The 17,569-nt window shown below is 55.5% G+C and overlaps 2 protein-coding genes across 2 annotated transcripts in view; one reads left to right on the top strand and one right to left on the bottom strand.

The window, feature by feature from the left end:
• Window positions 1-17,569, bottom strand: part of CDH23 (cadherin related 23) — a 189,188-nt gene that overhangs the window by 18,537 nt on the left and 153,082 nt on the right. Inside the window, exons 34-37 of the mRNA XM_053949428.1 lie at window positions 16,714-16,863; window positions 15,892-16,020; window positions 15,642-15,770; window positions 14,488-14,715 (exon numbers count right to left, since the gene is read on the bottom strand). Coding sequence (XP_053805403.1) covers window positions 14,488-14,715; window positions 15,642-15,770; window positions 15,892-16,020; window positions 16,714-16,863 — 636 coding nt within the window. The remainder of the gene's footprint in view (window positions 1-14,487; window positions 14,716-15,641; window positions 15,771-15,891; window positions 16,021-16,713; window positions 16,864-17,569) is intronic.
• Window positions 806-11,124, top strand: VSIR (V-set immunoregulatory receptor). The gene is made up of 7 exons (XM_053949430.1): window positions 806-1,017; window positions 5,571-6,029; window positions 6,696-6,743; window positions 7,994-8,101; window positions 9,536-9,563; window positions 9,996-10,183; window positions 10,429-11,124. Exons 1-7 carry the CDS (start codon window positions 954-956, stop codon window positions 10,464-10,466), a joined length of 933 nt encoding a protein of 310 aa, XP_053805405.1. The 5' UTR covers window positions 806-953; the 3' UTR covers window positions 10,467-11,124.

Here is a 17,569-nt window from a genome sequence, read left to right as displayed (position 1 = left end):
TCTCTGCCTAAGGGCTCATTTTCTTGGGGTGTCTGGGCTTCATGCCCACACCTTCCCCCAGTGACAAATTTCTCCCAGCCAGCCAAGGGTTACATTTTTGGCAGGAGCATCACAGCCGTGTTTGCTGTAAAAACCAAAATGCCACGTGGAAATTAGGTACTTTTCTATTTCCCTGAACACTCCGGATTCAGAGCAGGCAAGCAGCAAAGTTTCCTGCGGTTTGCAAAATTCCACGTTATCTGGGCTCCACTTTCCAGGGAAGGCTGACTGGAAATGAGGCAGCTCTCAGCTGCAGCCAGAAATTTTGTTGACGCCTTTGGAATTTGAAGAGAAGCTCCAGGAGGAATTATGTGTCAGACCACGGGGCTGCTTTGCTATTTCAGGGCAAAGTGTAAATGGGCTGTAGGAGGGGGATGCTTTGCTCCCATTTTTTTGGGGGGGGAAGCTCCGTTCTCTTTTCCAAGTCAGCATTGCTCTGAGTAACCCTTCCCTGTACCTGCTGCCCGTTCATCCCAGGAGAGATTCTGCCTCCCTAATCCTCACAAAAATCCTCACAAACAAGGGAAAAACAGTAATTGCAAGCAAAGTTACAAGCCGGCCCAAGGAATCCGCTCCTGCCGGGAAAGGGATGGAGACCAGAACCCGCAAGTCCCTTGGCACGGCGAGCACCCTCCTTAGCACCCCAAAAATGCACACAGCTGGCTCTAAGTGAGGCTGTAAGGGAAGAAACCCGGCAGAGGCACCCACTGCCCGAGGAGGTGGGGTCCGAAGCGATCCCCACCCGCGGGTGCTCCCTGCAGCCTCTCACCTCCGGGGGGTGCTCGCCGTTCTCTCCAGCGCTGCGCGAATCGCAATGAAATTTCCTGTGAGTGCAAGTCCGGCTGTCGCTGCGGGGCTGCTCAGAGCGTGCGGTGGCTCCGCAGAGGCCACCTCTCCGCGGCCACCCCGCCGCCATGGGGACAGCGTCCCCCCGAACCGGGCTGCTCCTGGCTGCGCTCTGCCTGCTGGCTTCCCACGGTAAGCTCCAGCTCGCTTTGCTCTCCTCCCTGCCCGGAGGAACTCTCCTCACTGGGGCACCGCGCTCGCCTGCCCGGGGCTGCGCTTCGGCACAAGGAATCTGGAGTGTTTGGGGCGTTATTCGCTCTCTTCTCCTGTGATTTTGGTGTGTGTGGCGGGTCAAGCCAGTGTTTCACACGGTGCTGGCTGTGCTGGGGTAAAGGGGCCACAGGGAAACTACTGTTCTAAAACTCGGAGGTGTTTTTTTCTTTCTTCCTCTGCTTTGATCTAACATGCGTGGAAGGGAAACAGCTCCCTGTCCCGCCAGCCTCCCGCTGGAGACCCCGGGCTGGAAAAGCTGCTCCGTTCCCGCACGGCACTTTTCCCTGGCACGGTGGGGGTCCCCGGCTGTGCCACGGTGAAAAGACCCTTCCAACAGCCCAGGGGGAGCGGAGAGAGGGGCTGGGATGCCCTCTCTATGGATGCTGCGCTCCGCCGAGATGTGCCGGGCAGCTCCTCCGGGTGGGCAACCAGCCGTGGCCAGGGCCACCGCGAGTGGCTGCCGAGTTGCCCTTCCCCGCAGTGAGCGCTTCCCGGTGCTGGAAGCTCGCTGGCTGCTTATCAGCGGGATGCTTTGGGAGGGGGCTCCTTCATGCCTGACTCCACACCAGCCCTTGTGGGCAGCGTTTCCGTTCGGGGGTCCGGGGCCAGGCAGTGGAACGGGGGCGGTGGCACTAAAACCGCGGTTCCACCCTGGGCAACGACTCAGAGAAGGAAGCTGGGAAGGACCATGATCCCTCCCTGCCCTGCGCAGGCGGAGGATGAGCATCGGGCTTGGCTTCACCCTCTCTCCTGGGACAAAGTGACTGCCTCCATGATTTCTGCCGGGATCGGGAAGAAAAGATGCCCAAAGATGCCCAATGCAATGGGGCCAGAGGTCCCTTCTCCTCTCCTCTGGGACAGCAAGGTTGGTGTGGACTGAACCACGTTTTGCTTCTCATCCGAGTCTCGGCATCAGGGAGCAATTCCCAGCACCTCCACAGGGATTTGGATGATTTCATTTATGCATCTGGGGCGCTGGGACTGAGCTTCAGGCCTTCTGCAATGCAACAAGCTTGGATGCTGATGTTCAGCGTGAGGCTGGTGCCAGAGGAACTGAGCTTTGCGCAATCCCGTGCCTGCCAAAACTTTCTGAGCCCCCGGCTAATTTTAGCAGGGATTGATGGAGAAGTAGCCCTTGGAGACATCCAGCTTGGGGATGCTGGCAGCAAGGTGGATGGGGAAGTGGCTCCTCTTCCCCTAAAGCACGGCAGCTGAGCTGGGCTTTCCAAAATCACATCCCAAGTGCTGTCCCTGAGCCAGGGCTGTGCAGGAAGAGGAGCAAGGCAGGATCCCCCGAGGCTGCTCCCTCCAGTGCCTGGATGATGGGTACCCCCGCTGCTGGAAAGCCATTTGGCCCCTGGGGTGCAGGAGATGAGGGCTGTTAACATGTCTCGGGCATCTTCAGCAAGCTTTTTTCTCTCCTCTTTCTTTCGTGCTTGAGGTGCTTCTGCAGAGCTATGGGTGCTCCTGCACATCTCACCTGGCTGACAACTGAGGCATAATCACAGCACAGTGACGATGGGGCTCAGGGCACTTTGATGTGAGCCTGCTACAAGAACTCCTAGAAGAGGAAGCAAGCAGAGCTCTTTGCTCCACCTCTGTTTCCAGCAGCCCCTCCTCTGCAGCAGGTGAGCCCCTCCGATCCCTGCAGATTTCCTCGGAGTGGAAAGAGGTGGCCCCATGTGGAAATCACTTTTGCCAAGCACAGGAGTGCAGATCAAACACCTGCTTCATCACCTGCTTCAGTGCAGGTCAAACACCTGCTTGCCAGGACCGGGAACCAAACATAGGAGAAGCAGCCAGGAGAGGCTTTTGGTCACCGACCCAGAATTTAGTGTGAAATCCTGACTTATTTAAGCTGTTTGTCGGCCAAGCAGCATGGGTTTCTGCACTTTTTTGTGTTTCTGCTTTGTCTGAAAGCAGAGTTCCCAGGTGTCAGGAGAGTGATGCCAGCCAGCACTGGGATGTACCAACACTGCACTGGGCTCTGCGCCTCACCGATGCACCACCACTGGTTGGAGATGAAGTTACTGAGGTGTCAAAGAGGAAAAGGGGCACTTCTGGCACCTGCTTGAGACCTCCTTTGCCTTTACCAGATGGTGACGAGACAACAGCTCTCAGCTCAGCCCTCAGCTGGTCCAACCAGCTGGAGATGCACAGAGATGGGCATCTGGCTTTATTTTGGCATTTGCCAGCAGCTCTGACTTCAAAGGGAATGGTTTGACTGGGATGTGGAAGGAGCCAAGCCTGGGCTCTGGGCATGGAAGAAGCCCAGGAGATTAAAGATCCATGGGCTTTAGCATAAAGACACCACCAGAAGATGTCTCCTCTGGGCTCTGTCTGGCATCCAGCATGTGTTTGAAGCCTCGGTACATCCTGGGGAGGGAGCACCAACTGCCCTGGCACTGCTCTGGCCTGTACCGTGCCTTGCCAGCTGCTTTCCCCTCCACTCAAAGGCTTTTGAGAGCCTTCCCCCGCTGCGGAGAAGGAGAGGAAGCCTGTAAAGCCAAAGGTTGCACACATGGTAACCTCTGCCCCTCCCCGAAAGCGTGGGCTGCGCTGACTTTCCAGCCAGACGGTTCCCATCAAGCTCTGGAGGTGGAGGCTGGATGGTTTTTAGCAAGGCAGAGCTTCACAAACCGTGCGGGGATGAGCCCTACTTCATCTGAGCGGGGTGTGTGGGAAACAAAAGACTCCTGCAGATACTTTTGGAAGGTGTTGCAAGTGTGACTTCCTCCAATAGAGCCCTGGCTTCCCTTCCTCTGGCTCCCAGGAGACCCCCAATGTGAATGGGGCACTTCCCCTTGCAGCAGGTATCAGAAACACATCTGAAGTGCCTTTTGTGCTCGGTGCTTTGGCGACGAGGTGGGGGACCCGCTCTGCTGCCTGCCAGAACCCCTCCAGCCTGGCTGTGCATCCTGGCCCCAGCAGCACCCCGGGATAAGGAGAAGTCAGGGCTTGAAAACGAGACTGAACGAGGCAGCGCTGAGCTCAGGCCACACAAACCTCTGCCCCAGAGCAGCTCCAGGACGTGCTGCTGCACGTGCTGTGGGGAGCAGGAAGCAATTAGCTGGAGTGGTCAGGCAAAGGTCACGCCAGCTCTGGCTCTGGGGACTCCTTGGCACTGTGGGCTCCAGAGCAGGGAGTGCAACGGGGCCAATCTCCTTCCCAAAGCATCCCTCTCCCTCTGCAGAGCACTCTCTGGCAGGGACTCAGGGGCTTCTCTTGCACCATCACCGAAGAGTCAGAGATAACCACCCAGAGGTGGGAGGCACGTTTTTGGTTTCACTCTCTCCAGCAGAGCCCAGGGCCAGGCAGGTGACACAGTGACTCTGCTCTCAGGAGGAGGATGCTCTCTGGGTGGCTCAGCATTGGGGAGCCCCTGGCCTGGCTGGATGCTTGAGGGCAGGCACATCACGCCCTGCCTGCGATTGACGGCCTCTCGATATAGCAAGTGAGAAACCTCAAAGGGAAACGTGGCACAACAGGATGTTACCAAAATAAAAAAAACCCCACCACCATCTCGTCCTTGTAACATCTTCTCTGCTGCAAACCAGCCACACTAATTTAAAGTAAATAAAGCCAGAATCTGCTTTTTCTTCTGTTTTCGAAGTGACATTAGCGCTTCTGCAAACATGAAGGAGTGGCAGGGCCAGAGCACGAAAACCTCTCCTGTCTTTGCACTTTTCCCTCCCCTCAAGCACAGCTCCCCTTACCCAACAATAGCCCCCATCTGTGTGCTGGGGAAAGACCAGCAATGCCTCTTGCTCCCACTTCTGCCACGCCTCCTGCCCACATTCCAGAATTTCTTTCTGAAAATTGTTTTCATTTTCCAGCAGCTCCTCACTGTCAGCATCAGCCAGTTCCCCCTTTTCCTCCCTGGGGGCTGAAAAACAAGGAGGGTGGGACCTGCTCCCCGCCTCATCTGGGGGAGAAGGGGGGCCACTGCTCCTCCTGGAACTTTTCTGTTTGTTTTCGCTCCTTTTATTTTTTTGCAGCTGGCCCAGCTGTGCTTGTGTTTCCTCCTTCACAAGCCATAACCCTGCTGCCTTGCTTCGCCTCTCGTCCTCCTTTGCCTCCCTGCCCCACATCTCTGCTGTACCCAGAGAAGCTTCTGCCTTCCTTCTGCTGATGTTAACTGCATTTAAAGCATGTCTCTCCTACAGAGTTGGTTTCTAGGGTGATGTTGTGCCCCCAGCCCCACTACAAAATCCTGGAAGATTTGAGTTAGAAGGGAGTTAAAGATTATGTAGGTTCAACACCTTCCACCATCCCAGGTTGCTCAGAGCACCCTCCAACCTTGCCTTGGAAACTTCTAGGGATGGGACAGCCACAGCTCTTCTGGGCAACCCGTGCTAGGGCCTCCCCACCCTTTGCCAACATCGGTGGTGGGTTTGCAGTGTTTTTTTGGCCAGTTTTGCTACAAACTCCGGGTAAACCCAGGCTCTGACTTGGTACCTTCTCCCTGGCAGGAGGGGCAGCAGCTTTCCTGGTCACCACGCCGTACTCGCGGTGCGTCTGCCCCGAGGGCCAGAACGTCACCCTGAGCTGCCGGATCAGCGGCCCCCTGGCCGAGCGCCACGACCTGCTCTACAAAACCTGGTACTTCAGCAGCACGGGCGACCAGAGCTGCTCCGACAAGAGGCACATCCGCAACGTCACCGACAAGGAGCTGCGCCACGACCTCAGCAGGCACCACGAGCTGCCGGGCAACGCCTCCCAAAAGCCGCCCCCGGGCCGGCAAAGCGGCCACCACGGCGTGGAGTTTGTGCTTGACCACCACGGCGCCTTCCACATCGTGGTGATGAACCTGACGCTGCAGGACAGCGGGAATTACTGCTGCTACGCCGTGGAGGTCAGGAGGGAAGGTCACGGCAAGCCCCACACCATGCAGGTGGCTCATGGCTTTGTGGAGCTGCAGATCCAGCGAGGTGAGGCTGCCCTGGCAGGGCACAGTGCCAGGGAAGGGGTGGTGAGGGATGCAGCACTGGGGCTGGGGAGGCAGCATGTACTGATGCTGGAAGTGCAGGGCGTGTTCCAGAAGTCAAAGAGCAGCAGATGTTGAAGGTTTGGATTAGAGCTTGAGAGCAATGAAACATTAAAAAAAAAAAAAAAAAAAGAAAAGAAATCTTAATAACTCAAGAGGCTGGAATGCAATAAAATCCATGGCACATAGTTTCGCTGATCTTCTTCAACCTCCTTCTGGCAGAGAGGAAAACAAGCCTCAACTTAAAAGGAGCCAAGCCTGGGTGAGGGCTCACAGATGACCTTGGGACAGCAGCCCAGTGGGAGAGGCATGAGGGAGGGGAAGGCATCTCCTGGCCTTGATCTGCAGTGTTAGATAGCTTTTCTTTTAGACTAAAAAAAAAAAAAAAAAAAAAAAAATTGGCTGCACAGTCAGGGATGGGCCCTGCTGCCATGGACAAAGGGGGTCTTGCAGCAGGGATTTCAGTGAACACTTGTCAGGATTAAACTCCTGCTTTGGGCTGCTCTGGGATGATGTTCTCAATACCAGGGAGAAAAGGCAAGGGCAGCCAGCAGGTCGGGAGTTCTGTGGGACCTGAGCGAATCCTGAGCTTTTCTGTTCTCTTCTGCAGGCAAAGGAGGGCTTCAAAACTGCACATTTCACACTGCCACCGGCAAAGGTAAAGGGCAAAACCCCTCTTTCCAATGTGCTGCTCGCCATCCTGGCCCATGCATTCCCTAGGGATCCCTGCCAACACACCAGTGCCCACATGCAACCTCACAGCCGGGTGTTGGGAGGGTGGTTTCCAGTGCTTTTCCAACAGGGTGTGCATGACAGGCACATCCCCAGGCTGAGCAAAGCCTTCTTCAGCCCATCACCTGGACATGACTGTCCTGAAGCCCATGGAGATCATTCTAAAGCTGTTCTAAAGCACCTGAGCCCCCTCCCACAACAGGGATTGAGTGGCCACTGCCATAAGCAAACAGGAAGGGAGAGAAAGGTAAAGAGTTGCAGGAACCTCTTCCTACACCCCAAGCCTGGGCCACCTCTGTCTTGAACAGGGGAAACCCAAACCTTGCTTGAGTGCTCAGACAAAGTGGGGCTCCCCCAGAGCTGTGTCTAGACACAGAGATGCTCACACTTCACTGTGCAGCTGGTTTCTTGCTGGGTCGCTCTGTCTGTCCCCCTTTGCTGGCTCCTAAATGGGCAGATTTGGCTAAAATTATTTTGCAGCATGCCCAGACAAGGGAAGCAGTTCCTGGTCCCCAGGAGCTGTGCTTTCTTGTCCCTAACCTTCAGTCTCAAGGGCTGGGACACACTGCCCTGTCAGGAAAAAGGAGAAAAATGTCCTCTCCTAAAACACAGACACACAGGGAAAGAAGCTGCTTCCTCAGATGGATGTGCAGGAGAGGAGCTGAACCTTGCCCTAAGCAGCCCTCAGCCTCGCCATGAGCCATCCCACAAGGACCTTGATGGCCACAGAAGTGCCTGCAGCCCTTCTGGGAGCCTCTGTGGGTGACATTAATTAGCAGAGGCTGTGGGTAAGAAGCCCTCTGATGCCCAAGCTCTTTGAGGCTGGCAGTGGGTCAGTCAGAGCCCCAAAGTTGCTGGGAGCCTTTATCAGGGCTTCTCTCCTCATGCCTAGAAGACCAAAAGCCTTGGGATGTCCTGCAGCAATGAAGGACTGTGGTTGGGGTTCTAACAGGATGCCTCAGAGCTTATCTCCACAGCTGGCAACGCATCCCAGTGTGAATCCTGTGTGTGTGGGAGCCACACTGCATCAGCTCTGAGGCAACACGGGGTTGCCCTGTGCTGGACTGAATGATCTTTAAGGTCTCTTCCATCCTAAACAATCCCGTGATTTTGGCTTGGGGAAGCCCAGGAAAGGGAAGGTGAATGGGAGGCTTCATCTCTGCTCTTCTGTTGCAGATATCACGGCCGCTGTGCTGGCCACGGGCGCCTGCATCGTGGGCATCCTCTGCCTGCCCCTCATCCTGCTCCTCATTTACAAGCAGAGGCAAGCTGCCAGCAGCAGACGTATGTACCAGGACCCCCAGCTCACCTGCTGGGCTGCACCAGCCTGGCAAGGCTGGATGGGGTGTGCCCCGCTGGGATCAGCTGCTTTGGCTGCCCCAGGTCCCACGGGCATGGTGTAAGGTGGCCCCAAGACAGGTCCCTGCCAGGTGCCTCCTGCAGAGCTGTCCTGGCAGGGAGCAAGCACCTTCTGCAGGCTGCTGGTGAGGAGTGTGGGATAGGAGGGGACACCAGCAGCGCGCTGGAGGCTCTGAGACTCTGAGGATGCTCCCTGCTGAGCCCTTTCCTCCACACCCACTGTGAGAGCCATCTCATTTACTCATCCCTCCCTCCACTGCACACCTGAAATAGCAGCTTTGCCTTCTAAAAGCACTATGTGCACTTTTTCTCACCCTCCTCTTTAAAGAGACCCCTGACGTGTCTGTGGCCATAGGACTGCAGCAAGCCAGGTCTCCCCTCTGCTGCCCCAGCCCTGGAGCCCCAGGCTGTGCTGAGGCAGAGCTGGCTGCCAGCTCCTGCCCATGCTTGGCTCCCAGAGATTTCGGTAATTAAGCGGAAAGGGGCACCACCTTAACTGGCAGAGCCATTTCATCAGCCCTTGGGCAAGCGGGGCCCTGCGGTTTTCCTCTCCAGCTCGGTGGGCGGCTGTGCGGTCCCGAGGAGACCTTTGGAGAAGTGGTTTTTTGCAGCAGCAAGAGGGCACAGTGCCAGCCACGAGAATGGGAACTGGCTTTTCGACAGCCACCCCCTTCAGGCGCCCCTTTAGCAGTGGCTGGGCTGCAGCTCCCACCTCCACCTGCAAAGCATCACCTGGATGCTACTTCACCCCAGAGGGCAGTCAAAATCCAGGGGGGTTTGCCTCTCAGGTGTCCTGGACCGGGTTATTTCCACCTAGCACCTTTCTTTGGCACAGTTTGGGCCAAGACTCCAGCACCTCAGCTGAGGGTGATGGCCAGGCAGGCTCCCAGCAGAGCCCAGTAACACGGGCTGTGGGATTTGGGGGTGAGGGAATGCCTAGCCCGGTGCTGCCCAGCCAGACAGGGGCAACCAAGTGCCAGGTGGCATTTGCAGAGCCCCAGGACGGTGCCACAGGTGGGTGGTGAGTGCATCTGGGCCCAAGTGGGGCCAGACTGCAGCTGCACCTCACTTCGCCCCACGCCTGCAGAAGTGGCTCCTGCCCTTCTTTGGAGCCTGTGGTCTCAATGTGGGAGGAAGCTGGGCTGGGGAGTGAACAAGGTGGGAGAGGGCAGGGATGCACAGAAGGAGGTTTGGGAGCAAAGCAGAGGGCTAAAGAAGCAGGTGAGGGAGGGAGGAATGCAAAGGGAGAGGAGGAACTGGTGGTGGATAAGACACCAGAACACGCCCTGGCAGTGGGTCTGGGCCTGATGCTGGGCCTTGTTCTGCCAGCACTCACCCCAAACATTTTGTCTTTGGCAGGTGCCCACGAGCTTGTCAGGATGGATAGGTAAGGACACCCACGAGCTCCCAGCTCCTCACACGCCCTTGGAGCCTGCAAAGGTCTTGTTCTTTCCTCCTTCCCTGTGAAGCCAGCACATATCCTCAGCCCGGCAGAGTGAAAGGGGTGTCACCCACACCCTGAGTCCTTTCCCTTTCTGGGAAATCGCTGTTTCTCTTCCCTCTCTCTACGTGGAAAGTGCCTCCTTCCGTTTTTCATGGGCCTGAATCTCCCTGCACCCCGAGCAGGTTTCAGGAGGAGCCTGAAACCACTTTGGCTGAACTTTCCCCCTGCACTGGGCTCCCCATTTCCTCTCAGCTGAGATGCCATGGCCTGAACCTGCTCCCTGCCCTTCTTGCTTGTTCCCAACGCTCAGCCAAACCCCTGGGGATAAAAACAACTCTCCGAAATAAAGATGCAAACGCCTCTCCTGTCCCACAGCAGCGCCCAGGGCATTGAAAACCCCGTGTTCGAGGCGGTGCCGTCGGCCAGCGCAGAGCCACGGCCCCGGCCCCAGCTGTCCTACGTGGCCAGCAGGCTGCCCTCCGAGTCCGGCCGGCATCTGCTCTCGGAGCCCAACACCCCCCTGTCCCCCCCCGGGCCCGGGGACTGCTTCTTCCCCACCCTGGGTGAGTGACTGGCAATGCTGAGCCCCTCTGCAGATGGCGGGAGAGGTGGGAAGGAAAGGGGAAAGTGAGGGGTTAAATATCAGCGGGGAAACTTGGGGTTGTGTGGGACATCAAGTCCCGTGGCTTGAAAAATGCAAAGGACCTAAACCCTCTGTTTTCCAAGCAGAAGCAGAGTTTGGTCACTTCCTGGAATAATATCCCTTCAGCTGTAAGCTGGACTAATATCCCTGGTGTGCCTTTTCCAGATCCTGTTCCTGACTCACCAAATTCCTTGAAAGCCTGAAGACCCCAGAGGAAACCACATCCTGCAGAGCATGCCACGCTCACCAAGACAATACCCCGGGAGGGTGGCAGGGCCAGGGGCAGCAATGGCCTCAGAAATGAAGCTGTGTGCAGGATCCCTGCCCTTGTCTCCCATCCTGCCACTGCTCTGGGACTGGAAGTGAATCTCTCATGCTCGGATTTCGATTTTTAACTACCTGTTTCCATGGAGAAGTGCGTGGCTCTGTACTGTTCACATTTTACAGACTAGCTGAAAATTGAGGATGTCCTGCACCTGCAGATTTCCCTGAGGATTAACTTATTGCCAGGGTCTAAGCTATGCAACATCAACACATTTCTGGATCCTTGACTGAACATCCTCTCTGGGAGTGGATGGTAAAATACTTTATTCAGCATGGAACAAAACAGGATCACCAGCCAACCTTGTACTACCTTTTTCTTTGCAAAACAGGAAGGGGAGAGGCTCCCTGCTGCCACCAGAGCCCTCTTTCCTTACCAGCCTTTTGAAATAGCCATGGACTTGTGATGCTGCTGCCTTTCAGCAGAACACATGTTGGGAGGAGCCTTATTTCTGCTGCAGTTTTATCCTTGGCTTGGGATCAGGGCAATTTATCTTTCTGTTTGTTTCATTATCAATGCTGATTAAAAGGAAAAAAGGATGTTTATGGTTTTCATTTGGGTTTTTTCCTTTGTTTTTGTTTTTTTTTTTAATTTTTTTTTAATGCCTGTCAGTTAGGAAGTTCATCTGATCTGGAGGGTGTTGCAGGATGTTCCTGTGAGGTGGCCGAGAGCCCCTGTGGAGAGCTGGAGGCATGGGGGGCACAGTGGGAAATGCTATGGATGGCTTCCCCTTGCCCTCCTGGGGCCAGCACGGCCAGAGCAGCCCGCGCTGGGGCCACTGTGAGAGGACTCTGTGATGCCCTGGGGGCCGTGGGTGCTCGTGCAGCATCTGAACAACAGCATCTGGCACTGCTTATCCAAAAGAAACTACGGCTCCAGCGTGACTCAGCCTGGTGATGATATCAAACCTTGTGGCAGACACTGTTACTCAGCGTGTTTGCTTTTGTTTGGTTTTTTTTCCTCCTCTTGTTTCTCTTTTCGTTGTAAGGTGGGTAAAGAAATGGCCATGAGACAAACATAAACATTAGTCATAGCAAAACAGAGTCAGACCTGAGCAACAGCTGCACCAGGCAGTGTGGCCAGGCAGAGCATCCCCGGCAGCACACAAGTTTCCACACTGTGGCTGAAAGAAACAGTGTTTGCCTCTGGAACGGGCTGGGGAGCTGCAGGATTTGATTAATCCAGCATTGGCTTCAGCAGGAGCACCCTCAGGGTGGTTCAGGGGTGAAGGAGAAGCCAGCACCCTCAGGGTGGTTCAGGGATGAAGGAGAAGCCAGCACCCTCAGGGTGGTTCAGGGGTGAAGGAGAAGCCAGCACCCACACCACCACGGGTGGAAGTTCCTGAGCATGGGACTCGTGCTTTATTGCCACCCACAGCTCAGCCCCTTCCCAGGGGAATCCAGCACCTGGTGCCTCCAGCACTTCCTTCTCCCTGTCTCAGCAGCTCCAGCTGGAAAGGCACGCCGGGGCTTTGCCTGCCTGCAGGTCTTAACGGCTTTGAAACCCTCTCCAAGTTGCTGTGTTCCCTAACGAATGCACTGCTTGATGACAGAACGAAGCTTTGTTGGAAACAGGTTTTGCTCTGTGTGGCAGGAACTCCATTTTTTGGGATACCTGGAGCTGCAGGCAGAGCTAAGCTCTCTGCCAGAGGCTCTGGTGTGGCATGCTGGGGCATTGAGTGGCATCAGTTTTCCCTCCAGAAGGAAAATTAAAGACTTCTAGGAGAGACAAGAAATGGCTTCCCAGGCTTCCACGCATTCTGGAGCAAGAATCCTGGCACAGGGGTGCCGGTCCTACACCTCAGCCCCCAGTTCCATGGAGAAGATGACACAGATGCTTGTGATGAAGGTGACCCAGCTGCAAGACCAACATCTGGGCAGTGAAGATCCACCCTGCCTTGCTGGAGCCACCAGTGCCTGGGGCTGTGGGTGCCAGCAGGATCTCTGCCCCAGTGCACAGGGGTGCTGCAGCCTCCTTGGGCAGAGACCTTCCTGCAGGAAGCATCCCAACCACTCTGGAGCAGGGCCAGCCCCTGGGGAGGTGCAGCTGCTGGCTTGCCCCATGTCAGACAGTGCCCAGGTGACTCCTGCAATTCCCACACACCTTCCAGCTGCAGATCACCAGCTTGTGAAGTTTTTTTTTTTTTCTCCTGCAATGCTTTTTAAATGAAATATTTTTACATTATCAGCAGCATTTTATCCTTTTCTTCCCACATTTCCAGCTCCCAAGAGATTCCTCTTTGCCAGTGTTCCCTGCTCCCTTGCTGTCCTGGGCATCCCAGATCACCACTTCCAAGTGAGGACTTCCCAGTTCTCTCTCAATTCCATGTCCTCTGCCTCTCCCACACAGGGAAGGCCAAACCTTGAAACCCGTGGATGGATGTGCAAATTACAAACAATCACCCCCTTCTGTGCGTTGTTGCATCAGCCTGGAGCAACTTGTGAAAGCCCAGTTTCTGGCAGTCAGCAAGGCTCTAACAGACATCATTTCCCCAGCCAGGCGTGAGGCCAGGGGCACCCAGCAACACGCCCGACAGCCTTTCACAAGACCTGAGCCCTCCTCGAGCTCTGAAAAGGGCCAAAACTCCTCTCTCCACTCAGGAACTGGGTCAGTGGGCACTTTGTGTGGCTGGGATTCGGATTGTTGCTGCTGGCATAACGTGTGCTCGTGACATGGTGGGCACGCAGCAGGGCCTGTGGGGACAGGCAGGGCTGCTGGGACTCTGCCTGGGCAGTGTGGAGTGATAAGCTGTGCCACTTGTCCCCGCTGGCACTGGGAAGGGAAGTGGCCATTGCCACGGCAACGGGATTTGCCAGCTCAGCACACGGCATTCCCCAGCACACCAGGATCAGCAGTGATGGGGACAAGGAGGAGCTGGTGGCATCATGCAGTGCAGCCACAGCACAGCCTTCTCTCATTCTGGGGGAAGAGACTCAGCTAGGTTTAAGCCTCAGTGGCAGTACAACTAATGGAAAAGACGGTAATGCAGAAGCTGGAGTGTGAACCAGCCGGGAGGGAGGAGCTGAGAGTGCAAAGCCTGAAGTGAGAATCACAGCCACAGTTTGCACTGCTGGCTGCGACCTGTTTCATCAAAATGTAGAGCAGGGCTTTGCAGACAGAGCTCTGTAGGCAGAGCACAGAGATGGTGAGAGATAGCAGGTGGAGGTGGGGGACAGGAAGGATGGCAGTGTCACACAAGGCGTCAGCTCATCTCACCATTTGTGCACGTGGGTGCTCAGTCACCTCTCTGCAGAAACGTGGGGTTAGAAGGGACTCAGAGCTGGAAAATGGCCCACATGGTATTTGCTCTTTCAACTTTCTGAGTCATCCTCAGAGGCACAAACAATGACCCAAGCAAAACAGTCACTTCCCTAGACCATGGGATGATGGGTGAGCTCTCATATCAACCCCCTCTCAGTTTGAAGCCATTGCCCCTCGTCCTGGCACTCCAGGCCTTTGTCAAAATCACCAGAGCTCTTCTCATTCACAAGGACCGCAGCAGACAAGCATGTCAATGGTGAATGGAACTGTGGTTGAGCTGCTGCTCCAGCCACTCCCAGTACTGAGACGAGTGGGCAATGTCTGGAGCCCTTCCACACCCAGCACCCTGTGAGCAGGGCAGCAGCAGCCAGCACACCTCCCCATAGGGATGCTCCTATTTTTTGCATTTGGAGATGGGGGATGAGGCCTGCTGAACGACTGTGAGGGAGGGTCCTGCACGACCAGGCATCGAAGGAGACTCTGAACCAAATCCGTGCACAGCAGGTTTGGACCCCGAGTGCCCAAAACATCACACCCTGTGCCTTTCCTCCCCTTTCACATGCCACACTCAGTGCCAAGCTCGCTCCCACAGCGCTGCCCAGCCCCATCCTGCCCCCGAAAGGCCCATTTTGGTGGCTCACCGACAGGGAGGGGTTGCCCTCGTCCTCCACGGTGACCACGAGGCTGTAGAAGCTCTGGCGCTCGCGGTCCGGCGGGGAGGGCCGGGTGGCGATCTCGCCGGTGACACGGTCCATGCGGAAGGTCAGGTCCTCGTTCCCACGGGTGATGTAGTAGGAGAGGACACTGTTGAGGCCGATGTCCCGGTCAGTGGCGCGTACCTGGGCCACCGCCGTGCCGCCGCCGACGTTCTGCGGAGATACGCGACATGAATCCCACGAGCCTCATCACGTATGAAATGCCTAATTAATAATGTCATTCTAATATAGAGAGGGCACTGATGTGCTTGGGGCTCCAAACTCGCTGCCCCAACACCCGGCAGCTCAGCAGAAAGTTGCACATTAGGTCTAATCTAGTCTGGCACAGCCTGGAAGAACATAAAACCCACAGTATGTGCAAAGGTGAAGGCCGTGTAATGGACCCAGAGCTCGGCTAATTATTTTTGGATAGTCCCATTATGGGGAAAATCAAAACAGAAATTCTGTTCTTCAGCCTGCTCTGAACATGCATTAAATAGATAAGAAAACCTTAACAGGGCACTATCCTTAATGCCAAGCTATAAATCATGAGCAGCAGTTCCTCACAGCTAAGTGGCACTGGCTATTACTCATATTTCATTTTTCATCACCAAATTGAGAATCCCCCCCTGCCTCAGTACAGGAATTAAACTGTCAGGAAATAAGTTGTCTTTTTTCATGCCTGATTGTGTTTTATTGCTTAATTATCTAGCCCTTGCTAAGCTGCTTCCTGAAAGCCATTCTTATTCTGCACCACACCGTCTCTTGTGTCACTCAGGTGGCATTTCCATGGGTGTGTAGCCACGTCTCCTTCCGGCTGGTCCCTGCAGCCTCACGGGCTCAAGTTGCTCGTAGAGCTTTTTCCTAGCCCAAAACGAGGAGTACATCACCAGTGAAGGCTTTCAAGGGGTCACCAAGCCTTGCATCACCCAAGGTGAGGTTTGCAAGGGGCTGCCAACCATCAGATGACCAAAGATGAGGTTTGCACAGGGCCACTAATGCTTAAATGACCCAGGGTGATGTTTGCAAGGGTCACTCCGCTGTTCCCACCTGCCTTGTGGGACCCCGGGATGATGGAAGGAGAGGAGCTGGGTGCTCACCTCGCTCACGCTCACGTTGTAGCCGAAGGGGCTGTCGATGACAGGGGGGTTGTCATTGACATCAAGGATGTTCACTCGTAGAATGTGCTCCTTCCTCCGGGGGGGAACGCCGCCATCCGACGCTTGGATCTGCGGTCGGGGGTGGATTTCCGAGGAAAAAAGTGCTATTTTGAAGCTCACAGCTCCTAGCAAACAGCCTTGGTGCTCAAACCAGAAGCCCAAGGGGTGAGGGGGGTGGTTTGGTGCTGACCCGTAAGGTGTAGTGATCCAGCAGCTCCCGGTCCAGCGGCCGTGCCACAAACACCTCGCCATAGGTGTTGTTGGTGGTACGGATCTCAAAAGCCCGGCCGATATTCCCCGATGTCAGTGAGAAAGTCACCTGGAAACATCACAGGGAAAGAAATCCAAGGCAGGCAGAGTGATGCTGAGGAGGAAGAAGGGAAAGGAGACCCTACAAAAATAAATCCAGCATGTTCCCCAGCATGTGTCATTTTTTGAAAAGGTCCAATGTAGTGGGATCCACAGGTGTGCTGACTTATTGCAGCACCCCCAGAGCAAATGGGGCCAGCCCCCCAGGCAGCTCCCATGCTGCCACTACGGGTGATGGAACCTCATTAATGCTCGTCTGCAGGGTAATGAAAATAACAAATGTCAGACAGCTTCCTGCTCAGCCTGCCAAGGACTTTGCTGCTGGCCCCCACGGCAGGAGAGGCCACAGCTGGTTTTCAGATTGCAGGGCTCCTTCTGACACTTGTTCCACAGAGCTCTTTGTCCCAGACAGCCCAAGGACGATGCTTTACTTCTCCTGCTGCCTTGCCTGAGGACTCTTGGTACGCACTGCACAACCCCCCCAAAACCACTGGCATTAATGACCAGAGTTTGCTCTCACAGGGACACAGAGGGAAGGGGTTGGGAGGATGCTGGCAGGGAGATTTGTATGTCAGTGGAACACTACACACAGCCTCAAAGAGACCCACACGGATCATTGAATCCAACTCCTGGTCCTGCCCAGGAAAACCCCAGGAATTACACCATGTGTCTGAGAGCATCATCCAAACGTCTCCCTCCCTACCTGGCCGTTCCTGCCTGCATCTGGATCTCGGGCCAGCACCAGGGCCACCCTCTTGCCCACGGCGCTGTCCTCGGCCACGCTGACAGACGAGTCAGAGGTGATGTCAAACTCGGGGCTGTTGTCGTTCTCATCCAGGACTGTGATGGTCACCTGTGAGGGGGGCACGGGACTCAGGGCATGGACAGGAGCCAGACCCCTGCCCAGTGGGCAACGACAGCCACCCTGACGCCCTGGCACACAACCAACACACCACACCCCTCTGAGGTGCCAACAGCGTGTCATCCATCCCCCGTGGGAATGAGGCAGCTGTTTGAGCCCGGGAGCTGAAGTGACATCCTTGCCTGCAAAGGAGGAGGAGGAGGAGGAGGGGAGGAGGGACGCTTGGAGGCTTCAAAAACAGTGCAAGGCTGCTGCATCTCTCAAGCAGTGTATTTTTTTGTGGAACATCCTCTGTTTTTTATCCTCCAAATAGCCAGGCACAGAGCAGCTCAGGCTGCTGCAGGGTGACCCTTTCCTGCTAAACTTTTCACTAGCAGTGATTTCATCCATGCTCACAGCAGCAGGGTCAGGCAGGATTTGCTCTAAGCTCAAAAGGCACAAAGAAGGCAGAGCTGAGTGTGTTTAACTCAATGAGGGCAAGCTGGGTGTGGAGGAGACCTGAGCTCCCTCTTGGAAAAAGGCACATGATGCTCGAAGGGGACCTGGCTACCTTGGCCACAACTGGACAGAGGAAATGCTCTCATCGAGTTTGTAATTAAAGTGCTGCAGGGCAAGAGAGAAATGAGAGAGGAAGCGCCTTTCTGTTCCCGGGGATTTATTTATGGGTGCCCCAAGCTCCCAGGTGCGGCCCGGCTGA

The sequence above is a fragment of the Vidua chalybeata genome, chromosome 8, assembly GCF_026979565.1.
Source record: "Vidua chalybeata isolate OUT-0048 chromosome 8, bVidCha1 merged haplotype, whole genome shotgun sequence".
NCBI classification, from domain to species: domain Eukaryota; kingdom Metazoa; phylum Chordata; class Aves; order Passeriformes; family Viduidae; genus Vidua; species Vidua chalybeata.
The sequence above is the reverse complement of the archived record's forward strand: the minus strand, read 5'-3'. Positions and strand labels throughout refer to the sequence as shown.

Bases quoted from the DNA above. Each gene is read 5' to 3' on its own strand.
- VSIR (XM_053949430.1), top strand. From the start codon at position 954: ATGGGGACAGCGTCCCCCCGAACCGGGCTGCTCCTGGCTGCGCTCTGC. The intron at 1,018-5,570 runs GTAAGCTCCAGC...TCTCCCTGGCAG, and splicing joins CTGCCTGCTGGCTTCCCACG to GAGGGGCAGCAGCTTTCCTG. The intron at 8,102-9,535 runs GTATGTACCAGG...TGTCTTTGGCAG, and splicing joins GCAAGCTGCCAGCAGCAGAC to GTGCCCACGAGCTTGTCAGG.